This window comes from Eubalaena glacialis, chromosome 19 (genome assembly GCF_028564815.1).
Source record: "Eubalaena glacialis isolate mEubGla1 chromosome 19, mEubGla1.1.hap2.+ XY, whole genome shotgun sequence".
NCBI lineage: Eukaryota > Metazoa > Chordata > Mammalia > Artiodactyla > Balaenidae > Eubalaena > Eubalaena glacialis.
The window spans coordinates 4,009,060-4,035,333 of NC_083734.1; the positions used below are offsets into that span (position 1 = coordinate 4,009,060).

Consider the following 26,274-nt stretch of genomic DNA (forward strand, 5'->3'; position numbering starts at 1 on the left):
GGAATTGCCGGGTCAAAGAGTGGGTGTATGTTTGTGTTCAGTAGATGAGGTCCAACTGTTTTCAAATTCATTCCCACTGGCAGTTATGAGCTTTCTCATTGCGCTACATCTTCTTTCTACTTGTCAGCTTAAAAAGTTTTAGCCATTCATATGGTGGGGTATAGTGCTATCTCACTGTGGTTTTAATGTGAATTTACCAGAGGTTGAGTACCTTTTCCTTTGTTTATTTTGCCATTTGGAATATCATCTTTTGTGATATACCTAAAGTCTCTTGACCAATTTTCTATTTTTTTGTCTTTTTTTTTTTTGGTTGATTATAGGGATTTTTTTAATTTTAAAATATACTCTGTGTATAAACCCTCTTCTGTCATATGGACTACAAAAGTCTTCTTCCACACCGAGGTTTGCCTTTTTATTTTCTTAATGGTATCTTTCAGTGAACAGAAATTCTTAACTTTAAGAAATCTTTTCCTACATTGAGGGCATGAAGACAGTTTCCCATTTTACCTTCTAGAAGTTTTATTGTCTTACTTCTAACATACAGAAGGACAGCCCACCCGGAACTGATTTTTGGGTACTATGAGAGGGTAGGAGTTAAATGTAATGATTTTTCCACATGATTATTCAAGTCATCTAGCAGCACTTTTGAAAATAATGTTCTTCACTCACTGCTCTGCAGAGCCATAGAGAAGTGGGTCTTTTCTGAGCTTTCTATTCTATGCCGTTTGTCTATTTATCAATTGTTTACCAGTTCTACACTGTCCTAATTATTCTGGGTTTATAAGTTTTGAAACTCAAGCATAATGCATTCTTCAGGTTTGTCCACCTTTAAGATTACCTTCTCTGTTCTTAGCTTGCCCTATGTCCATATATTCAACACATTTTAGAATCAGCTTGTGAGTTTCTGCAGACACTCTTAGATGGGTTGAGATGACATCAAATCTACAGCCCAATTTAGGAGAACTGACATTTTTACAGTGAACATGGCATATCCCTCCATTTATTTAGATTTCTAAACATGTTTTTTCAATAATGTATGATTTTCTACAGAGAGGACTTGCACATCTTTTGTTGGATTTATTCCTGGCTTTGGCATTTCTGAAGCAATTGTAAACAGTATCTTTTTAGTCATTTGTTTCTGGCTGGTATATAGAAATGCAGATGATTTTGGTATGTTGTCCTTGCCTCGAACAAGCTTGCTAAACTCACTAATTCTAATAGTTTATTTGTAGATTTCACCTGGGTTTCTACACATGCAGTCAGAGTCTTCCCTCCGTGTGTGCGGGGGATTGTTCTAGGACCCCTCGTGGTTATCAAAATCCACGGATGCTCAAGTTCCTTACGGTTGGCCCGGTATCTGCGGGTTCGGCATCCGTGGATAGTGGGTGGGAGGCAGCTGTACACTAGTTAAGAGCGCTGGCTTTAGAATCAGATTGACTTGGTTTTGAATCCTAACCTCAGCATTTGACAAATGTAGGGCTTTGAGAGGGTTGCTTGGTGTTTCTGAGGCTCATTTCTCCCTCTACAGAACAGGGACACTATGTCATAGGTGTACAGCGATGAGGAGTGAATGACACGGAGCATGTCCCTCTGGCGGCAGTGCTGGCACTCACGAGCCTCCCTTTACATCTGTTACTCCAGTCCTTTCCTCACGCCCACCTTTCCCATGAGCTCCACAGCTCTCCAAATTCTGGCTTTCACCCTGTCCTCTCATGGAATCGCCCTCAAACTTGCTCCTAGGGTCAACGTCAACAGGCTTCTTTGGTCCATGAGTTTCTTGACGTTTCTGTGGCCTCGACATGTCCATCTCTGTGATGTCTTTTTTCTGACACCAAGTGTGTGAGGTTTTGCACACCAAACAATTCTTCCATCCTCCACCCCCACCTGGGTGTCCTACAAATGAATTCAATTCAGTTGCTGTCTACCTGGAGAGCATCACATCCGACAGATGGAGGGCTCAGCCCCACAAGACTGCCCCCACTTCAGTTCAAAGGGCTGCCTCTACTTCTGACTAACTGGCTGTAACTTTGGGGATTCCCATCACCTCTTCCTTAGGTTTGCTCACAGAACTCAGGAAATGCTTTACTGATGTTCACCAGTTTATTGTAAAGCAGAGGTCCCCAACCCCTGGGCTGTGGACCAGTGCCGGTCGGTGGCTTGTTAGGAACTGGCCTGCACATCAGGAGGTGAGCGGCGGGCGAGCGGGCGAAGCTTCATCTGCCGCTCCCCACCGCTCCCCATCGCTCCCCATCGCTCCCCATCGCTCGCGTTACTGCCTGAACCTTCCACCCCCCCCTCCCCCCCCACCCCCCCGCCTCCAGTGGAAAAATGATCTTCCACGAAACCGGTCCCCGGTGCCAAAAAGGTTGGGGACCGCTGTTGTAAAGGATACAGGTCAGATACAGCCAAATGGAAGAGATGGGGGTGACACAGGGTTTCCATGCCCTCTCCAGGGGTGCCACCCCCAGCACATGGATTGTTCACCAACCTGGACGCTCCCTGAACTCCATCGTTGAGGGATTTTTATGGGTTTCTTTATGTAGCCACCATCGATTAGCTCATTGGCCATTGGTGATTGAACTCAATCTCCAGCCCCTCTCCCTGCTCCAGGGGTTGGGGGGAGACCAAAAGTCCTAACCTTCTAATGACCACCTTTCTTGCCACCAGCCCCCATCCTGAAGCTATCAAGGGCTCCCCCACTGGCAATCGTATTAGCACACAAAAGGCAATAAGCTCCAAAGGTTTTAGGAGCTCTGTGCCAGGAACAAGGGACAAAGACCACATATTTTTTATTTTACCACAGTCTCCTTGGCAGGTAATTTCTTTTGACTTCCTGAGACGGCTCCTCCAGTTCTTCTGCCGGGTCCCCTCTCAGGCTCCTCTTCATCTCTCATGACTTAAATGCTGATTTTTTTCATGGTTCCGTTCTCATCCCTCTTCTCAACTCACCCTATGAAAATGAGACATATAACAATCTTTGGCCTCATTTTTTACCAAATCTCTGTGCCTATAACCATGGCTGCCATCTTGGATTCCAGGGTCATCTGGACAACCGTCCAGTGGGCACGACTACCTGCTTTTTCTATGATGCCCCCAATAAAGATAAGCACCCTTTCCCCAAACCTGCTCTCTTTCTCTTTTGCTTGTCTCCATCACCCAAGTCAGAGACCCGAGCATCTTCCTAGACTCCACTCTCTCCTTCATCCTTATAGTTAGTTGTGGTCACCTTCTGTCCCCTTCTGTTCATTGTCACTGCCACTAACTTGCTTCAGTTTCTCATAATTTTCCCCCCAGTTGCTAAACAGCTTATTTACTGATCTCCCTCTGCCAGTCGTGTTGGCCTCCAGTTCATTATCATAGCAAAGCCACAGGAATCTATTATGACATCCCGAGATGTTATATGTGTATAACTCTCCACGTATCAGGGACTTAACACAATAGATGTTCATTTCTCATTCCTGTAGAATTCAGTTGGGTGTTTTGTGGTCAACTGCCATGTGGTGGTCCAAAGATTCCTTCTATCTTGTGGCTCTGCATCTCCTGGGACCTTGGATTCCTTTGCTTCTTAGCCTATGAACGGGGAAAGAAAGAGAATGAAGGGTTACATTGGTGCTTTCGTGGGCCAGGTCTGCACATAGCCAGAACTCAGACGTAAGGCTCTACCTTATGATGGATACAAGGTGGGGGAAATAGAGTTCTTGGCTGGGCAACTGATTCCCAGCGTCAGGCTGACACTAAGGACAGGAAGTACAAACCCTTGGTGGACAGCCATAGGTCTCTGCCTCAGGGATCTTTCCAAGCTGATAATGCTTCTCTCTCCTTAAAGTCATTCAACAGATACCATGGTGCCTGCAAGGTGAAGATCTAACTTTGCAGCATGAATGTTTTAGGCAGAGGAAACAGGTAGCACAAAGCCCCAGGGTGGGAGTCTTCATGGCTTGGCTTCTACCTGTTTACAAACTCACTTCTCCCTACAACCCTCTCCATCCACCTATGCACACCCTATGTGTTGGCCAAAGTTTTTGAAGTTCTCTGAGTATGTCAGGCTCACCTGCTCTCATTCAGCCTGGCTTCCTGCTACTCATCTTTCAAGGACTGGTATCTGGTGCTGGCTTCAGTCTTACCTTCAGCTAATCTTGGTTTTATACTTTACGCTTCAGCAATATTGAAATAGATTTTAACTTTTAGAATCATGTCATGCTACTTCCTGCTACTTCCTGCTTTTACTCACGTTTCCTATTTTTCTTCCCTTGTCTCCGTAATGCCTACATGTTATTGAGAACTAAACTCAGGTGCCATTTCCTCCTAGAAGTCCCTCTGATTCTTTCTTCTCCCAGGTGAGCTGGGTGGTCCTCTCTCACAGCATCAGCCACATCTCTACCAGAGCGAGTGGCACACAGCTTCCCACAGAGTACATTCGTGGTCGCCTGGGGCCAGGAAATCGTCCAAGCTAGTGATTCTCAAAGAGAGAGGGGCGGGGAGAGAGACAGGGAGGGAGAGAGAGAGGGAGAGAGAGAGAGAGAGAGGGAGAGAGGGAGGGAGAAAGAGACAGAGAGATAGAGAGGGAGAGAGAGAGAGATCTGAGAGGCAGAGGCAGTCCTGGTCGGAGTTTGGGCTTCACTGCCAGGACTCTGTGGAATCCTGGGGGAGGCATGTCTAGGTTGGGGGGCGACATGGGTCCTGGTGCACGTTTTGGGGAGACCACTCAGGCTGCTGGGTGTATAAAGTAAATCGTATGGAGACTAGGGTAGGAGCGGGGAGGCCAGTCAGAGGTCATGAGAGCATCCTGTGGGTGCGGAGGCAGCTGGGAGCCCGGTGCCGGCTCCCCAGCGCCCAGGTCCTAGCTCCGCCTTGGAGGACGGACGGCTTTGATCAAGTCCCTGGGCTCCTCTGCCTCAATTGCACGTCCGTGAGAGGGGAGAAGAGTAGCACTTAAGTCCTGCACTTGTTGGGAGGGCTCAGTGAGTTAATACGTGTAGAACACGGGCATCCACGCTGTGAGCTGTTGTTATTATTATTATTTTATTATTATTATCACTAGGGGAAGCAGTAGTAGCAGCAGCTGCAGCAGTACTTATCCTCCTAGTAGAATGGAGAGAAAATGAGGGATTCAGGATACTTCTACAGGCTGAGTTAACGTGACTTGATGATAAATTGAATCTTGAGGATGAAGGAAAGAGAAAAAAAAGACTCATTTTTTGTGAAAATGGTTTGTGGGTGGTGCCCTTAAATGAAATGGGGAAGACCAATGAAGGAGCGGCTTTTGGGGTGTGTGTGTGTGTGTGTGTGTGTGTGTGTGTGTGTGTGTATCAGAGCAGGGTAGTTCTGAGCAGTTTTGAACAGGGTAGTTGTGAGACACCTATAAAACATCTGGGGAGGGTGGGGTAGGACGTCTGAGCCTGGCGTTCAGGGAAGAGCCCGGGGCTGGAGACACACAGGTGGCAGCCACGGCACCATGATGGGGCCCCTCTGGGAGAGGGTGCCGATGGGGAAAGGAAGGGGAGCCCAGGACAGAGCCCCCTGGCCTCTCGCTTTAAAGGTGGAGCACGGGGGCAGGCTCTGACGAGGAGCCGGAAAGACCAGGTCATGAGGTGGTGAAACTGGGAGAGAGGGGAGGGATGGGGCTGAGGGAAGAGGGAGTTTCAAGAGAGGCCGCGGGTTCCATTGCTGCCAACAGACAAGCCAAGTACCAAATTACAACGTAGGTGATGGAGTTTGGCCACATGGGGGTCATTTGCCAGCGGGACGAATGAAATTTTACTTTATCTGTTGGTCATTCAATTTACAGATCAGCTCAGTTAGAGAATCTGGTTGTATCCTCTCCTTGCTGCCCATCAAGCATTAGGTGAGGCGGGAGCCCCGGGCGCAGCAGGGCCTCCAGCCCCTCAGAGTGGCCTCCAGGGGGAGCTGCTATGGCCCAGGGCTGGTGGTGCTCCAAGCGAGAAGAAATCTCACTGTTTTCTTGCTCCTGCCTCGGCTTCGGCTTCGGAATAAAAAGTTTTAGAAACCACCCGTAAAGGGGGATTGAACTGAGGTGGAAAGAGTGTTTCTAAAACCGGAATCAAAATTTCCACTGACACCAGAGTTTGGTGCAGCAGTTTTGAATCTAGACACACATTCACACACCATTTCTCCGACTTCCCGGGAGCAAATATCAACCTTTCAGCCTTTCTCTGTTATCCAGCGGGAGGGAGGCGGCAGATGAGCACTTTCTTGGGCACCAGCATCACCTGGCAGGCTTGTTGAACTATGGGTCCTCGGGCCCCACGCCAGAGTTTCCAATGCACTAGGCCAGGGTGGACCAGGGAAAATGCATTTCTAACAAACTTCCAGGTGGTGCAGCTGCTGGCCCTTGGACCACCCTTGCTGACCTCTGGGCTGGGTCATACACTCACTGAGAGCAGGGAAGGCATCAGTGGGAGGCATCAGTAAGTACATTTAAATATGCCTTCTGTGGATCCCTCGGGGCCGAAGAGTGGGGTGAGGGCTGTGGTGAGGCTCAGGGACACGCAGGGCGGCCGTCGCCAGCTTTGCTGCTGCCCCTGAACTCCCTGGCAGCCCCACCAGAGCTTCCTGCGACAAAGCAGCCGTCCTCGGACTCTGCACCTTCTTCTTGAAGCCTTCCCGACTCGCAGGTTTCCTCCTTCACCTTGACTGTCAGAAACGTTAGCAGTTCAGGTGAGGCCTGCATGTTCGCGGGTGGACTTTAGGCAGAATTTTAGGCAGAGGGACGTGGTGACACAGTGCCCTCTTCCTGGGACCCCCATGTAGCCCTGGGGAAAGCCAGTCCCTCGTCTCCCCGCTCCAGGGCCAGAGGAGATGGGGTGGGGCCCGGCCTGTGGCTTTTGAGAGATGGAGTCCGGCAAGGCTCCATCAAAGCCAGGTGGATGCCGGCGCCCACAGCCCGCCTGGCACACGCGGCTCCAGGTTGCGGGCACTGCGCCCTCGCCGTGCACACAGAGCCTCCTTTCTTCCTCGAGGAAAAGTGACTCTTCCACGGCCTGCGCAGCTGAAGGAAATGGAAAGTCCCAGAGCATCCTGAGCCCCTCTGGGTTCCACCAGGTCCCCCCTTTGCCTCTTCCAGCCCCTCCCAAGTTCACAGACACGCAGGCCTCTGCAGGCAGGCAGGGTCCTGCTGGCCAACAGGGGTTCTGGAGCCGAGGCCCGGGTTTGAGGCAGGGAAGGGAGAAGCCCCCCGGCCTGGGCTCCAGGCTGGACCACAGACCCTCCTGGCCCTCCCGCTGTGGCAGCCCTAGCAGAGCCGCGCTGAGAAGCTGCTGATTCCTCCCTGCTGGCTCTACATTCCTGGGTGATGAGGGAGGGATTCCAGTGTTGACTCTGAACAATGTTTTCCTCTGTCTGAACCGACTGGGTGTTAAATTCTTCCAGATTTCTGGCTTCGTGTCGCAACTCCAATGGGACAGAAACAGGTTTACGGCAGTTGGCAAGGGCGTGAAAGCAGGCTCGTCCGGGCACCTTCTGCGTCTAGAATTTCCATGGGCGGATGGAAAGACCGCCAGCCACCCTGTGGGCGCTGCGCCTGCCCGCGAGGGGCTGGTGGCAGCCTCGCCCCAGCTTTGCGCCCTGCCTTTCTCATTTCCCGCCCTAGAGGGCAAAGTGAGCTTTCTCTTCTGAAACGCGACGGGAAGGGAGAACCAGCTGAGTATTGGAGGCCAGGGCTTGCTGTGTCTTCTCAGCTAAGATAAACCCAGAAGTTGGGCTCATAAGGAATTCATTTGGTGGGATGTTGGGAAACTGGCATGCTGTGTGGGGAAAAGGTCAGCACTGGGGGTGGGGGTGGGGGAGGCGGGGAACCCTTATTTTCATAGAGAAATCTAGTGAGATGAGGCCTAGAGAGCTGGGCTGGAAAGACCCCAACACAGCTGGTCGGGTCTCAGAACCGAGCTGGTAGGTGCCTGTGATAACCTGTGACTATTACGGTCGTTTATTACTGAGCAGGACGACCACACAACTACACAGGGCCGTGGAGACTCTCTTCTCTTTAGTAAAGATACAGAGACTTTCGGTAAACCAATGGGATCAATTCAAAGATAAAGGCGCTCTTCCCTCCGAGCACAATAATCCGTTCCTTCATTCTTTATCGACGATGACTTGCTCTCTGTGGGGTCCTGGGTGAAGCCCCAGCCTCGGGGCAGCTGCCCTTCAGCCTCTTGAACTGGAAGAGCCCAAATCCACGTCGAGCAGGGGGCAGGTGGTGGCCTTGAAACCCCCGGCCTTCTCACCCTGTGCTCTCAAACCCTGGAATCCTACTCTTGAATCCCTTTTATGGTGTGTGTGTGTGTGGGTGGGTGGGTGCGTGCGTGCACACACGTGCGCTCATGCACACACAAGTAGGAGAAAAAGATGGGTGGCCATCCAACCAGGTCCAGAGCCCAAACAGTATTTATGTAGGGGGGTGGATAAAATAGTTGCTTGATAGAACTTGACTTTATAATCTGACTGCTTTCACAAAGCCATTTTGATGCCAAAGTCATTTTTCCTTGGTCTTAAAAACAAACCACTAAAAGCTCTGCTTCCTGAACCTCTCAAGAATGTGCAGGAAAAGCACCCTGGCACCATCTCTGAGCCCCCGCTTCCCACCCTGCCCCGTCCCTCACTCCGACCCTGATCCCTCCGGCCACAGCAGTGTGTCCACAGTGTTGAGATGGCCTTGTTGAAATTGACTTTGTTGGAGGATGGCTTCATTTCCGTGGTGTTTGATAGCCATGAATCCTTTACGTGCATGTGTTCCCTTGTAGCAGGAATTGCACTGTCCCCCCCGAGACAGGGGCAGAGCGGAAGGGGGAACCATGCAGAGGAATTGCTCCCATGGCTGGCAGATTCCACGTCTCTGTTCAGTCTCAGGACTAGGATCCTTCCTGGAAAGTCTGATAAGGGCCTTGTACTGGTTATCTCTTGCTGTGTAACAAATTACCCCCAAACTTAGTTCCTTAAAACAGATGTGTTATCTCACAGTGTCTGTGGGTCGAGAATCTGAGTGAGACTTAACTGTGCCTGTATCTCCAGGTCTCTCCATGGGGGTGGGCGCAGTCGTGGTTTTGGCCAGGGCTGTGGTCCCGTCCAAAGGGCTAACTTGGGAGGGTCCCCACCCAAGGTCACTCGTGTGGTTATTGGCGAGATTAAGTTCCTCACAGGTTGTTGAACTAAGGGCCTCAGTTCTTTGCTGGCTGTTGGCTGGAAACGCCCCTCACTTCCTTGCCTCTGGCTTCTCTGTAGGGCAGCTCATAATAGGGCAGCTGGCTTCCCTCAGATGAACAGAGACAGAGAAACAGAGACAGAGACACAGAGAGAGAGACAGAGAGAGAGAGAGACAGAGAGCAAGCTCAAGATGGAAGCCAAGGTTTTTGTGTAACCTAATCTGCGATGTGGTGTCCCATCACTTGACCACATTCTATTTGTTAGAAGTGAGTCGCTAGATGCAGGGGGAGGGGGTTTCAGAGGATGTGAGTTCCAGGAGGGGGGATCCTTGGCGGCCATCTGGGAGGCTGCCTACCGAGGCCTGTGGGCCCAGTTGCGGTTGAGTCTGTTCAGCCCATGGGCTCTGCCACCCCGCACTTATTCTGATAAGCCCGTGGCTGTGAGGGGCAGAGGGAAACGAGTTCCATGGTCACCCTTGCTCCTCCTGGGGGTAAGACACAGCATTCTAAAGACTTCTCAGGGGCCAGTGATTCTGAGCTTCTAAACTGGCTACACTTACACTCCACTCTCCCCTCCCGTCCCACCTCCACCCCAAGGAAAGCGAATGAGCCTCAGGCAGCATCCATACCAGCCACCCCCGCTGTGGTCTCTGCCACTCTCTGGATAAAGCTCTGCGACACTGCTACTCTCTCTGGAACTTACCTAGTTCTTGCCTTGGGTGCGAATGTTACATCGTATTCTTGTTACCAACACGAGCCCCGGTCATACACCCGAGAGGGAAGTTTATACCATTAGTTCAGGATTCCTGGTCTTCTCTACAAAGGCAGATGGTTAGAAAGAGCTTACTAGTCATGAAATCCTTCTACCTGAATTAATTGGATCTGAGTAACATCCCCTGAGGCAGGGTGTTTCTCACAGAGAAACGGAAGTTCGGAAGAATCAAGTAACCTGCTCAAGGTTGGACAGAAGAAGTGAAGTTGGTATTTGTCGTTCTCTTTCTGGCTTACTTTGCTTAGTATGATAATCTCTAGGTCCGTTCAATATTCTGTGAATGGACAACCATAATGGAAAAGAATATGAAAAAGAATATATATGTATAACAGAGTCACTTTTCTGTACAGAAGAAATTAACACAACACTGTAAATCAACTATACTCCGGTAAAATTAGAACAAACACTCCGCGTCCCCTTTAAGCTGCTCGCATACCCAGTTCTCTAGATTCTTCCCAGCAGGAATCTGGCGAGACTCCTTGGCCCTGGTTTGCTCATTAAGTCGTTCTAGGCCAGAGCTGCGGTGGCCCGAGAAGAGAAACGGGGCTCCGCTGGGACCAGGGGTGTCGAAGCTGAGGGTCACCTAGCGGGCACGCCCAGGGATGTCACAGACTTAACATGGGGCGTGTGTGCACGTGCGCGTGTGCACGTGTGTGTGTGTAGGTCATAGACCCCTCCTCACCCCCGGGGCTCAGGGCCGTGTACCTGTCTGTGCATCTGAACACATGTGGCTGCAGGTGGACCCCGATGCCTCAGAGCTGCCGGCCTCGGGGGTCACCTCCAGAGGGCGTCCTTTCCGTCAGCAGATGGTATAAGTGGAGCTGTTGGGAGTGGGGCGGATATGGGGGATGAGTGAGACTTTGGGACAGGAGTGTGGCAGCAGCTGTGTGGGGGGCCCCCCACCCTGAGCCCATTCTGCCCCCTCCCCCCGCTCCAGCCTCTTCGCGGATGTCGCAGTCCTGCGTGTTAACGAGGGTGAGAACAGTCCAACCGGTCACCCTCACATGCGCCCAGGCCCCGTGCGCCGTGCTTTACACGACACACCTCATGACAGCGTCCTCGTGGCAGGAGAGTTCCTGTCACTGACCCTATCTTACGGAGGAGATCGTTGAGACTCAGGAGGCTGAGGTACCCCGTCTCGGGTCACACAGCTGAGCAGCAGCCTCCTGTCCTGCACTCTTGATCTTAATTCTATGCTTTACTCCAAACAGTGATTTCAGAGGCAGCCTTGGCCTGTTAGGAACTTTGGCTAATTCTTGTGTGTCGCCTTCTGGAGATATTGAAATACACACACAATAAGATCACAGAAACACGAAAGCAGCAAGGGGAGAGCTGGTTTTCCTGCAAGGCTGCACGAGGGCGGGTCGGCAGGGCCGGGCCTTCGCTGGGAGAGAGCGTCCACCCAGCACACGCCGTGGAGGGCCCGTTCCCGGCTTGCAAAAGTATTCCATGCATCCTTCCACTGTGCCAAACACACACTTAAAGCCCTTGTTTAACTGGATTTCTGACTCAACAAAAACTCCTTTTGTCAGTACCTCAGAATTTCCTGGCATGTTACCCACACATATTTTCTGTGTGGATGGCAGTTACGGGTCGCTGTGCACTATTTGTGTATATTTGTGCCTAGAAAGATTCATTTGAAACTAGTAGCACAATATTTCTCCCTGATTTTAAAAGACCTCTTTCTTGATCTCTGGGGAACTGATCATTGCTATTTTTTTTTTTTAAACATCTTTATTGGAGTATAATTGCTTTACAATGGTGTGTTAGTTTCTGCTTTATAACAAAGTGAATCAGTTATACATATACATATGTTCCCATATCTCCTCCCTCTTGCGTCTCCCTCCCTCCCACCCTCCCTATCCCACCCCTCTAGGTGGTCACAAACCACCGAGCTGATCTCCCTGTGTTCTCTTTTAACCATAGGCAACAGTTTCCTGTATATTCAACTGTTCATTTTCCCTCAAACCATCCATGGTAGTTACATGATAGTATATTTTTCCAGTTTGCCTTCCTCAAACTGTTTTTTCAGAAACCCTGTGAAATGAGCCACGCCAGGGACTTTCAGAAGCTTCCATGCGGGAGAAGTGGGGACCAGAGGCGGTCAGAACGAGGTGAGCAAGCCCAGGGAGAGAGACCCCTATACCAAGTCATCACAATGGGATAAATGGCTCTGGTAGATGAGGCACAGATAGGACACTTGGGAGGACAGAGGAGGGGCAGGTGTAAGCCCACCTAGGGGGCTGGTCGGCCTCCCAGAAGAAGTGTCATTGGAACAGTCCTGGAAGGAGAGACAAAGGGACTAGAGAGGGGGGCCACACGTCTAAATGTATAATCATTCTGAGGGACGGAAAGGCCATTTCATCCACTAAGAGCAGATGGCCGACCCCCCAGTTGCCGCGTCTGGCGGTGGTGACATCTGCCATGTCTGGTAGGTGCACCGGGGATGGAGCATGTGTTGGACCAGGTGGGAAAGGAAATGGAGGTTCTGAGGAAAATCGGAGTAGGGCTTGAGTTGGAATTTGGTCCGTTCAGGCCCCATGGACTTTCCGTGTTAGACAGGGTTTCAGTGAAGCCTGAACCCTGGACTTGGTGGCCCCAAGCTACTGCCTTGTTGCTCTTTTCTGGGCACTTCCCATGCAGTGTCTCATTCAATCTTCACAATAATCCTACAAAGGAGAGGGGTGTCATTCCCACTTTGCCTATGGAAAAAGCTAAAGCTCCGAGAGAGGGGGGAAGTGATTTGCCCAGTTAAAGGCAGTAAGTGACAGCGCTGGGAAGTAAACCGAGGCCTTTCCATGCACCATGTCTGTTCCTCCTATTTATTAGGTCATGTTCCATGTTTTGCCATCTGACCTCTCGTCTTGGCTGTTATCAAGTCAGCCAGCTCACGGTTTCCTCTGGGTCCTGTACAAGGGGAGCTGCCTGGTGTTTGGATTCCTAATAATCCTTAGAGATTCTGGGGAAATTGCTGTGGCAACTGCAGTGACATCCTTTAATCTAACGATCCAAGTGCCTGGGGACAGAGCAGTGGATGCGATGGGTGAAATCCCTGTTCTGTGGAAATTGCCTTCTAGTTGGTTCAGAGAAAATAAACAAATGAGTAAATCATGAGATGTGTCGGTCAGGGATAGTGCTACACAGAGGATTAGAACGGGAGCCAGAGTAGTGACTGCGGGCTGTTTCAGGCTGTCCTGAAGTCGTCACTGAAGAATGCACACTTAGCTGCGTCCTGACTCCTAGGAAGGAAAAACCATGCGAAAATCAGGAAAAGTGCATCCCAGGCAGGGTGAGCCTCTGGAGAAGGACCCCGACATGGGAAGCTTGGTGTGTTTGAGGCGAGAAGGAGGCCCCTGTGGTCGGGGGCAGTGAAGGCTGTCAGGGTGGGGGGGGGGCTAGACCAAGGGGAGCTTGGTAGGTCAAGGGAAGGGATTTGCCTTGTGTCCTAAGTGGGACGGGAAGCCATTGGAGTGTTGGCAGCGGGATAATCTCATCTGATTTATGTTTACAAATGATCACTCTGGGTCCCCTGGGGAGAAGGCCTAGCAGGGAACAAGAGAAGAAGAGAAGCAGGGAGACCAGTCAGCCAGTAGGCAGCTGTTGATTCTTGGCTAAGGATGGAGAGGTCGGGAAGTCAGGTAATGGGAGAGGGTGATGGTGGGGGCAGTGGGTAGGGGGCAGGGTGATAGATTGCATGTATTCAGCGAAGCAGCGAGAGGAATCAGGCAACCCTGATTTTTTTTTTTTTTTTGGCCGCACCCTGCGGCACGTGGGATATTAGTTCCCCGACCAGGGATTGAACCCGCGCCCCCTGCGTTGGAAGCGCAGAATCTTACCACTGGACCCCAGGGGAGTCCCAACCCCAGTTTTTGAACTGGGCAATTCGGTGAATGGTGGTGCCTCTCTCTGAGATGGAAAAGACCAGAGAGGAACGTTTTAGGGAGTAAGGCCAAGAGTTCCTTTTGAGCCGTGAAAACGTTGAGATCCTATTAGACACACCAGTGAAGATGTAGGTGTGGCAGCTAGGACGTCTAGGTGTGGACTTTGGGGAGGGGGTCAGGCTGGAGTGAAGACTCGGCAGATAGATGACATGCCAAGCCACAGAACCGATGGACGTCACCTTGGCACCTGAATTTGAGCTGAAAGAAGGAAGGAGGAGTTGAGTTTCTACTTTGAGCATCGGGAAGGATGCTGATGCCATTGACAGAAACAGGGTGTGGAGACAGAGGAGGCGTCTGTGGACCTGTGGGGTGGCAACCGCTACTGACTTTGGTCTTGAACAAGTTTGAATTTGATGGAAATACAAGTGCTTAGAGGAAGTTGTTTAATAAGCAGTTAGAAACAAGGGTCTAGTCTCAGGGAAGAGATGGGTCCCAGGAGCATGTTTTGGTTCATTGTCAAGGTCCCCGTGGAAGTGAGGATACAGAGTGATAAGGCTCAGGTGGAAAGATTAATTTCGACCAAATTCAAAAGAAAATGAATCATCATTCAGGATGCCAACATCTTAATTTATAATGGGACCTGTACCTATGAGTTACTTGGGCTATTGATTTTTAGAAGATTGCTGAGAGCACAGGAGCAAAAGGGGACCCCTTTAATCAACTCAGATAGCCAACGAGCCCCCCTTCTGTTCGGTCACTTCTCAGAGAACCAGCTCTACCCTTCCCAAGTCCCTGCTCCCTCGCACAGTGTGGAGGAAACGTGCAAACTGTGGAAGGATCTTTCCCACACGTCCTTGCTTTCTTAGTAGAAAATATGGGACACAATTCGACAATTTCTTGATGGCTCAGGGACCTCACTGAGGGCCTCTGTGCTTTTTATTGGCTGTGGTCGTGCTGGGACAGCCTCGTCACGGCGGTGTCTGGGGCAGGGAGTTGAGGCTGGTGGCCCTTCACCAAGTGGCCTGCGCTCCTTGTGCTTTTATAGGAACTTGGTTTCCTTTTTGAAGTTCTTTCATTCCCTCCACGGTCGCACGGTGTCTGGACCATCGGCTGGAGTATTTCATCCCTCCTGGCTGGGAGAGGGTTGTTGTGTGGCCTTCGCTTGGCTCCTATGCCTGGAGCCCTAGGGACCCACCCCTTGAAAGTTTAGAGAGTAGTTTTCATTGATCCCATTGCTGTTTCCCTGCTAGCACATCCAGTCTTAACAAAGCATCACATAGCACAGGAACTCAATATTTTGTAATAACATATATATGTGTGTGTGTGTGTATGTATATGTATCGGTGTATATATATGTGTGTACGTACCTACACACACATATATACATGAGTATATACATACACATGCATGAACACATACATATACATACACACATACACATACATGTATATATACACATATACATACATATATACACATAGACACATATACATGTATGTATGCATACTTACACACACGCATGTACATACACATATATGTATATACATGTACATATATACACATACATATACTGTTATATATATAAAACTGTTATATTCAGTTGTATGTATATATACATATATATAAAACGGAATCACTTTGCTGTATACCTGAAACTAGCACAACATTGTAAATCAACTATACTTCAATTAAAGGAAAAACCTAAATATCTGTGCAAAAATAAAAAAAACCCAAAACAAAGCCTCACAGAGCATAGCGTGCTTTTCGGGCGATTTCCCTGTGCACAGCTGGTCTTGGCCTCAGGGAGCTGATTCTCTCTAACTTCTTCCCTGACCTTCTATGACGGTGGCATCTGGGGCTTTAGCTGTGGTTCTCCTGCCTGAAGTCGGCTTCACTTTGCCAGTCGCGCACAGACTCTGTTTTAGCTTCTGGCCTCATCAGTGTGGAATGTGCTGCAGTAAACGATGGGCCTTGGAGCTGGTAGGAACCCTAGAGACCGTGGTGGCAAATACGCTGCTGCTCAGGGAGGATAGGGGATCAGGGAGGACACTACCCACCTCCCAGGACTGAGAGGGGAGGGGCTTTGGTGGTACCGAGAACTTTGGGGGACCAGAAACCTTCAGTGGCCAACATTTTCCGAGCACCTTGCGATGCACAGGTTTATAAAAGCAGGAGGGCACCAAGGAGCTCTTCATCTTTCAGAGTCACTGCTCATCACTCATAGTGGCTAAAGTTAAAAACACGAACAGAGGAATGATTAATAATATGATTAATAATGGTTCATTCATTTGATGGATGACTAAGCAGAGGAATCTCTAAGACCACAAGGGTAGATAGTTTAATGTTAGCGCAAAAATGATGGATTCAAAGACGAAAGTACGTTTTGTGCCCATAACCATGTTAGAACTAGGTGAGAGCACATAGGTCAGAGTCATGTGATGGTGATGGGATTGTGAGATTAAAACATAGCATTTCCAAACTTTCTTTAATGCTGATTTATAATTCCCATTATGGGAAGACATACAAATAGGGACTTCCTTAGTGGGCCAATGATTAGGACTTTGCGCTTCCACTGCAGGGGCCTGGGTTCGATCCCTGGTTGGGGAGCTAAGATCCTGAAAACCTCTCGGCCAAAAAAAAAAAAGAAAAGAAAAGAAAAAGAAAAATAAATACAGCAAAATGCAGCTGACCATCATTCACACGACATATGCCTTGAGTTGCTTTTCTGGGAAAGGGGATGATTTGCTCTATTTCCTCCTCACAATCTGCTAGTGAACGTGGGGCTGGTGACATGGGAAGGAGTGTGGGACTCCAGTTATTGAACAGGGTCGTCTTTGCACGGCTTTGATTTCAGCCTCCTTCACTCCATCTTCCAACTTTAATGGTGCCGAGTATCCATCTACGCAGCTTTCCTTCCTTTGCTTCATCCCCAAACGTCGCATCTTCCTTTTGTTTCATTTCCATTTTGTAAGCTGTTTTAGGACTGAAATTATTGCTGAGTATGAATGAAGAGATTCAGGACAAGGTACAGCCAAAGTCAAACCCTTAATTTTCACAAGGGTGGTTTATCTAGATTGTGGTTCAGCTGCGGACAACTCACCCCAGACAGCTGGGAGTTTAATTTCATTGCAATTTGTGTTTACGGGTGACCCGAGAGTTGGGTGCAAAGTGTGATGCCTGGATTTTCTCACATCCTGGCATGAACTGGGATAAAGCCTGACGCTGAGGCCAAGCTGTCAATGTGTTGATGGGATAATTGAACCCTGCAGAAGGCAGCCACTTTAGTTCTTTGCTTCTAGGCAGAGTCTCAAATGCAAGTCACTTCTTTTTTTTAAACAAGATGAAGGATTTTAATATGTTTAAAGCAAAGTTTAAGAAAACAATCAGGTGGAACAAGGCCTTATGAAAAATTCCCCAATTAAGAAAAATATGTACAGGTAAACAGGCAGAAAAATCAAATTAATACAAGGATAAAAAAATAAAATTTTGCTCCTAATTATTACCTACAATATTGTTTTGTAAAAGAAAGCATTGTTTCTAGGATTTGCTTGAGATTTCTTTTATATTTTTTCTTAAAGATATTTTAAATGTAAGTAATATATGCCATGTTAAAAATTCACACTTTTCATTAAGGGATGAAATGAAATTTGAATTCCCTCCTTCGCTCTCTGGTCCCCTGGTCCCTGACCTGAAGGTAACCAATGTTAGCAGTTAGCAAGTCACCTTCTTCAAAGCAAACACTGGCCTGGGTTGCTAGTGATTTGAGCATCGTAAAAGGGGGTGGCCGGGCCCACTGACTGCGGCCAGCCCTGGGAGATGCCTGTCTGTTTCCCTCATTGTTCCAGAGGAGCAGGACTTCCTCTTTCTGGCTGATTACACATTGTGAAGCCACACATTTTCATGGTCCCTTTACTCCTGAGCCAGCTGTCAGGCAGAGACAGGGTCTCCAAGCACAAACTGCTTGAAGCCTTTCATGTCTGGCTTCCTGAGTACGAAAAGGCAAGGCTAGTTCTTGCTGCCTGTTTTTTCATCCCTTTCCTAGCGGTCTAGCCTATCAGTGTACCCGGCTGCCCCAAAACGGCCACGGAAGAAAAAGGCTGAAAAGCTCTCCTCTGATCAGGCCTGTTGGGCTTGTTTTGGAAATTACATTAAAAAATTTGAAACTTGATCTCTAGACACTTACGGCCATGGGTGCTTTTAGCCTAACGGGTCTTTGTATTACATCTTAAAGTGGGAATTTTAATATTTATAATTGAACATTCCTCAGGTAAATATAAAATTCAGATTCGTAGTTTTACCCAGTGCCCAATGCTTCTTCCTGTAACGCGTTTGTCAAGTGTTTATTCAGCCAACTCAGCATCGCGGTTCCTATGCAGAATCCATGCCGCTTGGAAACAGCCTGTGTGATCCGCACACAGAGAAGAATGTGGGCTCCGAGCAGAGATGCAGTTGACTTGGAATTTGAGACCCTCGAGGCCTGCCATCCACCACCCCCGGTCCTTCAAGACTCAGCACGATCATCTTCTCTTCTTGAACCTGTTTCTTGCCATCCCTCCCCACCCAGGCTGAGTTAGGAAGCCTGTGGTCTGTCTCCTCACTGGGCAGGGAGCCCCTTGGAGCAAGGCTCGGTCTCATTCTGCTTTGGGCCTGGTACGTGCAGGCACTGGACACCCGTCTGCAGAGTGGCCGAGGGGACTTGTTTTGGTCTCTACAGGGATTTCTCTGCTTTTGTTTCTGATGACTCAGATGGCATGGATTAGTCTTGTTTGATCTGTTATCAGCATGGGGAACGAATGTGCCTTGTGGACCCTTGACACTGAGAAGGGTAGACCCCCCCCCCCCCCAAGGCAAGAGGTGAGCATGGAGCATCCACAGCGGGTTCTGGGTGAGCGCGGGACCCGCACCTCTTCGAAGTGCAGTGTTTGGAACTCGGCGTAGATTTGCGGAATGCCTGCGTGCATGAGTGAACTGATGTTGTGTGGCCGTGGGTACTTGAACTCTGTTTCCACTTTTGTGTCCCTCAAAGTCCGTGCATAATCACTAGAGAATATGGAGGGTACAGAAGGGTTCTCAAGAAGCGGCGTGTCCCCTCCCTCCCGCCACAACGGTGAATCGGTGATGCCAGGTCTGTGTTAGAAGACCGTCCCTTCTCATGAGACTCCCATCTCCCACCCCCCCCCCCCCATGGTGTGCTTGGAGATCGTTGCCCCGCCCAGAAAGAGGCGTGGTCTGTATCAGCTACCAAAGCTGCCCGTCATGTGCAACTTGGCTTTTTAACAGAGCTCCGTAATGGGCTTGTTCCTCCTCTCCCTGGAGTGTGTGTGTTTGCGGAAGAGAAGGTGGCCAGCACGTTGTCCCATAGTGAGGGGCGAGGGGACACCGACTTGCCCCTCCCCATCCCACTCCCCTCTGTGTTAACAGCTCTGGAATTCTCAGGGCTCCCTAGCATCAAATCATGATCTCGTGGAGGCCCCCTGGAGCCCATCAGTTCCATGGTCTCCGGGGGACGGGGCAGGGTGAAGAGGTGGAGAGAGTCGTGTTTCGGGTGGCGCTCACAGGAGGTCTGTTGGGGGCACTGGGCTTCCCCAGGTCTGAAGTGCGGGGAGGGGGTCAAAGCGTACCCTCGGCCTGTAAGATGGGGGCGCCGCTCGGGATGAAGATCAGCACAGACACCCCACGTGGCACCAAGTTGATTCATGCCCAGCTCCTAGAGAGAAGCCTCCCAAGGCCCTTCTGGCCTAAGTGGAAGCTTCCTCTTCACCCCAAATAAATGAGTAGTAGCCAGAGGGCAGATAAGGAAAGAGTGGGCAGGGGAGGAAACAGGAGGTTGAGGAGGGTAACACGCAGAGGTGAAAAGAAGCTCTGCATCAGCTTCCTGTTGGGGAAAATGTGGTTCTCCCTCGGGAGCCAGACAAGCTCCCCGGATGGTTCAGGGAGAAAAGTGAGAGGAGACGCAAGCAAGACAAGATGCCTGCAGGTTAGAGCAGAGCAGAGAGGACAGAGGGAAGTGGGTCTGGTTTCCAGGGAGTGCTGGGCCCTCGCATTGGCTTGGCTCTTCTGGGTATGGGCACCTTCGTGAGGCCAACCTTCCGAGGCTGATTCTGGAGGAAGTGAGTCATTGAAGACCCAGCTATACCCTGAGCAAGTTTGTCCCTCTGTCCACTTATGGCAGAACATTCTCTGATGCTCAGGGTTCCAAAACAAGGGCTGGCGAGGACTTCGTTTCAGAGTTCTCCCAACCGTTTCCCTGGTTACTAGTTCCCTGAGATGCCCTTCCCAGTGAATGAATGAATGAATGAATGATTCCCTGGTCATATGAGGTTAGGGGATGCTGCATCCCAGTCTCCCTTTGGAGAGTTACAGAACAAGTTAGCCTATCACAGGCTCTGAAATTCCTGCACTAAAGGAGTTTAACACGTCGTCTTTCAAGCCAACTGGACTGCGGACAGGCTTGCTGTATTTCTATTGCAAAACCACACAGACTGTGTGGATGGGGCCCCCTGGATTAAACAATATATGCAGCCTTAGAGGGTGGTCTTTGCCATGGACTTTTTCCCTCCTTTAAGTAACACCTCTTAACATCTTGAGAGATTCCTGCATTCTCTGGGGGCACAGCTCAGGAGACACTGGAGTAAGATACTGTCTTGCCCATCAGGGGTGTGCAAACAGCACTACTTTCACAGCATTTGTGGGGCAAACAGTCTGAGTGGGGTGGACTCGTGCCCACTCATCCAATCAGTCCTGCCTGGAACCCACAAAATCCTTTTGCAGGATGGTTTTCCGAGATAAGGATGCAGCTTGTGGCCACAGATAGAGCGTGAATTAGTTCTGCACCAAAGCACCATCCTCAGCCCCAGTGTTCTTAGCTCAGCACTTTAAGACCCTGGTTCTTTGGTCTTAGTGATTCCCGTATTGGCAGGTGGTGGTGGGAATGCTCCAGGGTCCTTTAAAATGTTTGAAGGCCACTGATATGCAGTCCTGAACATACATAACAAAGAATCCTTGAATATACATTTGAATTGAATGTGTAAATTCTTAAATCTGTGTCTTAGAACTTTAAAAGGACTGAAGTGACCTCCTGGACCTGTTTCCTGTCTCTGAAGTAGTTAAAACCCTATAAATCTTCAGTGTTTTCTTTTTGGTTTAGATTCTACGATAGCGGTTCCCAAACCTTGCTGCACGTTAGAAGCCAGCTTTTAATTCCGCTGCCTGTGTTGTATCTTATTCCAATTAGATCACAATGTGGTGGGGTGGAGGCAGGGTGGAGCCAGGTATTTGAATTTTTTTTAAAGATCCCCAGTAATCCCCACACGCAGCGAAACTGGGGGCACTGATGTAGAAGCACTTTATTTTTATTATAACATTTTATTATAACGACCACGCGTCTGTGAGAGAAGCAGGACAGGAGTTCATCCTCATCTCGTAAGTGAGATAACAAAGGTTGTACGGAGTGAAGAGACATGATCCAGGTCACAGATCAAGTTCCAGACAAGTGTCATTCCTTACTTGGGCCAAACCCGGCCAATCAGACTAGATTCTGGGGATGTTGGGATATGAGACTGGGGGGGTGGGTGGGAGGAACTGGGCTTGAAAACCCAGAGGATTGAACACGGGCCTTCGTGCCTGAAGGAGAAACAAGAAAACCCCTTCAGTGTCATGCCTCCTGCCCCAGCAATGCTGCCTCTGTCTGGGGACCGCTGGTCTGTGTTTCATTTCTAGGGACACAGAATGGACCCTGCGTGCCAGAGTTGGAGGAAATTATCAGAGCCCACAGCTTGTCTTCAGACTTAACGTCGACTATTTCTCTCCTTTGATTTTCTATTTTTTTTATAAAGTTATTTATTTTGTGTATTTACTTTTGGCTGCGTTGGGTCTTTGTTGCTGCGTGCGGGCTTTCTCCAGTTGCGGCGAGCGGGGGCTACTCTTCGTTGCAGTGCGCGGGCTTCTCACTGTGGTGGCTTCTCATTGTGGAACACAGGATCTAGGCTCACGGGCTTCAGTAGTTGCGGCGCGTGGGCTCAGTAGTTGTGGCTCGCGGGCTCTAGAGCGCAGGCTCAGTGGTTGTGGCGCACGGGCTTTGTTGCTCCGCGGCATGTGGGATCTTCCCGGACCAGGGCTCGAACCCGTGTCCCCGGCATTGGCAGGCAGGTTCTTAACCCCTGCACCACCAGGGAAGTCCCTTTCCTTTGATTTTTAAACAAGTCCTCCCCGTGAGTTTTGAGGCTGTCTCGGACATTCCCGCCCTTGATTTTACAGTATCCTAGTCTCTGCATCGGCAGGTGTGAGAAAACCTACCAGTCTGTGGAATTGTCCTATCACCATGGAGGCTGTTATGGGGGCAGCGGGATGAGGCAAGGGGCTCTGAGGGGGATGCTGTTGAAACAAACGATTCACTAGTAACTGTGCTTCTTTGAAGCTTCAGGGCTCATAAACTAGAGGCTTAGAAGCAAGGATGAATGATCCCACATCCCCCAAATATCGCCGGCTCAGAGCATTTTTCCACCGTCTGACATGATTGATTAATCCTATTGTATGTATGGGGAGAAGTACTCACATTTCTTTCTTTTTTAAAAAAAATACACTTATTTTTATTGTATAATTCAATGTTTTTTTGTTTGTTTGTTTTTGTTTTGTTTTGTTTTTGCCGCACCGCATGACTTGCGGGATCTCAGTTATCTGACCAGGGATTGAACCCGGGCCACGGCAGTGAAAGCACCGAATCCTAACCACTAGGCCGCCAGGGGACTCCTGGTACTCACATTTCTAATAGCCCTACAAATGTGGAGGATAAGCCTGGAATTCCCTTTGGTTGGAAGTGGGCAAGCAAGGACGGTGACCCTTTGGATGACATACTCTGTGTTGCTGGGGACTTGGAATGGATGGCCTGACATTCTGAGATTCTAGGTCTTAGAAGGAGACATAAGATGCTTCAACTTCCATTTTATCATTATTATCATTACATGAAACTCTCTAGCTTAGAGGACTATTTGAGCATTATTTCTTCCCTAGCTTCAGAAAAATGATATTGTGAATTCTTCTAAAAACGTATTGTCATGAAAGATTGCCGCCAAGACTTAGCAGTAAGGAGTCCGTGAGGCCTGGATCTGACTAGGTTTGACAAAAACTCGCTTTTTTTTTTTTTTTAAGAGTTTGAATGAATCTTTAGGATGCTATGCTTTGTCAGGTATATTATAATAAAACACTGACATTGGGAGTGATTTACTTATAAATGCAGTGGCGTTGAAGGTGACCCCTGTCAAGAGCTCGCTCCCTTGCCTTCCACAGTGGCTCCTCGATGAGAAGGGAAAAGGGGTGGAAAGTCTGGCAGTCGCTCACCTGAGGGCCGTGTTTCCCACCTGCACAAGCCGGTCCTCGTGTATGTTGCAGCCAAAAGAAAGATTTAGAGCTTATTCAGCCTCCACCAGGGCCACTCACAGTAGGTGCTCAAACCAGCAGCGGCGCCTGGGAGTGACTTAGAAATGCAAGTTCTCCAGTCCCCAGAGCAGCTGTGCCGAGTCTGCATCCCTGGGGCGGGACCCCGCGGCCGTGTTTTCCCAGGCTCTCCCGGAGTTCAGTGCTCACAGAGGTGGAGTGGCGTGGCCCTGGACCGATGGTTCTCAAAGTGGGGTCTCCCGGCCACCGCTCCCCACCTCACCCGTGACCTTGTTAGAAGCCACCTGATCTCTTAGTCCTTGGACGTTGGCAGGAGGCAGTGGACACACTCCCTGGCACTTGCCAATGTTCGCGGATGAACCTGTAAAGTAATCCATTCTCCGATAAGCACAGAGTCTTAACCACTGGACTGCCAGGAAAGTCCATGTCTCCCAACTTTGGATTTGATGTTATTCCCACTGAATACAGGGGGTGGAAGGGCTATCATGCATGACGGGGAGAAATTCAACATGTAGTTCCAATACCCTCCGACCCTTAAAGAATGGAATCATTGGCTGTGAGTGCCTCTAAATTGCCCGTATTTCTCTTTGCCGGTAGAACTGACAGAAAACATCGGGCTTCCAGTGAATCTGCTTGAGAAACATGACCTGTGGCCCGCCTATGTCACGTACACATCCCCGCTGGTGAAAAGACTGATTGAGAAAAGCAAAGCCAGAGACCTGGAACGCTTGCAAACGGCCGAGGAGAGCCGGCCGACATGCAGGCAGAGCAAGCCTCCCAGCGTCACCCAGCTGAAAAGGAGAAAGTCCTCCAAGCCCTCAGGCAACATGACGTTCAAGGACGTGAGGTCAGAGACCACGCGCTCGGGGTGGGGCCCTTTCCCCATGTCGGCCATGGGTCCCCCCGTGGTTCCAGAGCGCTCCCGCTTCCACGCGGATGCCAGGGCAAGTCCCACCGCCGACTACAACAAGATCATCTTCTCCCGGAAGCCGAGGACGAGGATGCTTCCATACCGCCCACTGCTGGCCGGCGAGGAGAAACACCCCGACGTTTAACGGGGAGTCCCTGCAGCCGCCCCCCAAGCTTGTACAGCAGTTAAGGGCCATTTGCCACACATTTCGTGACGGCCTTTGCGTTGGGACTTGCCTCTGCTCGGGCAGAGGTCGGCTGAGAGCAACCAGATGGAATGTGGGCCATGGAGGGGGTGAGGGCACCCCGTCTGGCAGTGCAGTCATGTGCGGGGGGGAAGCCCCAGGCTCTAGATCCTGCCATAGATGCTTCGGACCCAGCTGGGGGTGAATCAGTCCTGGTCCAGGCAGGAGACAGCAATCACACCAGAGATCCTTTGATAGAAAGAATTTCTAGCCAGATAGCTGCAAAGGCAGGAAGAGGGCACAGAGATGTGGATGGAGGGGGCGCCCGCAGGAAGCAGGCTGGGGGGACGAAGAGAAGATGTGAGCTCGTTAAGAGTTAGACACTCGGAGAAGGGGCAGGTGGGCTGCATCTCAGATCCCAGACGCTGGTGTCCTGAGCTCGCAGGAGACCCCTTTGGGGGTGGCAGCCCCGCCTCTGAGGAGGGGGAGCTGTTTGGCTGACGGACACCCCGAAGCGCGTTCTGAGATTGTTGGGAAAACCAAAATGGGACTCAAATATTTGTTTCTGGAAGGAGTTGACACCGTCCAAGTGAACGAGAATTGCTGGGGGAAACAGAAAGCGACAGGAAGCCAACAGAGGTAAACAGGAAGCAAATCAGGAGCGAGTTCCTTCTTCCTCCTCCAGCCTCCAGACTCCCTCTGGCCCTTCTGATGGGCAGAGCCTCACCGGGAGGGGGGCAGAAATGTGATTTGCAGGATCCCAAACCCTGCATCTCGAAGCAGAGTGCAAAAGGATGGGCTTGGAGCCAAGGGAAGATGAGCTCGTTACCTGCCCGGTGGGGTTCTGGGCGATCCCACCTTGCTGCCCCACTTGGCACCTGGACCTGGTATTGGGATGTTTGTTCCTTGGAGGGTTTACAAAGTGGCAGTGGCGACCCGGGCGTCCCCTGCTGAGAAATGGAGGATTTTTCTCCCCTGTAGTTCTTTAAGGCTTGTGGAGCTTAGTTGGCTGGGGGAGAGGTTCCCGGCTGGACCCCAGCTATGCTTTGTCAGACGCAGCTGGCGTTGGTCCACCCATGTTCTGAGCTGTTCCCACTTGGCCTCAAAGCAAACGATGCTGTACTCAGTCTGGACGCAGAAGACTTTGTCTTTAGACACAAAGAGGATCGAGTTATGACAGGCAGACCACATGGTCTCAGGCTTGGGGCTTGTCTGCTGAGCATGGCCTCATTGGTAGCATCTCTCTTCTTTGCCCTCACCTGAGTTTCTCTGCTTATATTTGTGAAGCAGTTAATACTCACCCTGTTTCCCTCACGGAGACGTAGAGGATGCAATGTGCTAGTTGCTGGAAGAGGCTGAATTTGCCCTACGAACGTGTTCGCTGCATCCAGGAGTCGTGCAGAAACGTTTGGACTCCACGCTGGCTGCTGTGAGCTGTGTAGAAGCTGCACGAATTAGGAGCTCCAGACCCATTCCTGGGTTCCCAGCTCTTGGCCAGAATGAATTTTTGCAAAAAGAATAGGTGATTTCCAGTGAATCTGAATGACTGTATTTGGGTCCACGGAACATTTATAAACATGGAGTCTGGTGATAAATTCCCAGTGAGAATTTTTCTCTCTTCTATCCTTTTATGGGGGTTTATAGCCAGAGTATGTTTGGGAAGCTATGGATTATAGATCCTCATCGTGTTAGTGTTTGCAGGGATTTGGGGTGATTTCTTTCAATTCCTTTGAAGGCAGAGTAGTTACATGGTTTTTTGTTGTTTCTGTTTTTTTAAATCTCTAGGTGTTTGATAGTTTTTACACGCATATACTCTCTAAGTAAAAATGGTTGTTTTATAGATAGTATTGTTTAGATTAGTTTAATTCTCAGCCTGTTACAACCCCACAAGCAGGAGCCAAGGACATCCGCACTCTATGCTGTGATGAAAATGGCTTGTGTCTGTGACTGTGGTCCAGACGCATGGTCTCCTGAGG

The 26,274-nt window shown here is 49.9% G+C and overlaps 1 protein-coding gene across 2 annotated transcripts in view; it reads left to right on the forward strand.

The window, feature by feature from the left end:
* CDRT4 (CMT1A duplicated region transcript 4) overlaps positions 1-26,043 on the forward strand; it is a 34,107-nt gene extending 8,064 nt beyond the window's left edge. Inside the window, exons 2-3 of one of the 2 annotated variants that reach the window (XM_061175215.1) lie at positions 11,963-12,044; positions 23,802-26,043. In XM_061175215.1, the coding sequence (XP_061031198.1) occupies positions 11,975-12,044; positions 23,802-24,259 (528 nt within the window). In that variant the 5' untranslated portion in view covers positions 11,963-11,974 and the 3' untranslated portion in view covers positions 24,260-26,043. The remainder of the gene's footprint in view (positions 1-11,962; positions 12,045-23,801) is intronic. The other variant, XM_061175216.1, reaches the window with a different exon arrangement.
* The last annotated feature ends 231 nt before the right edge of the window (positions 26,044-26,274 follow it).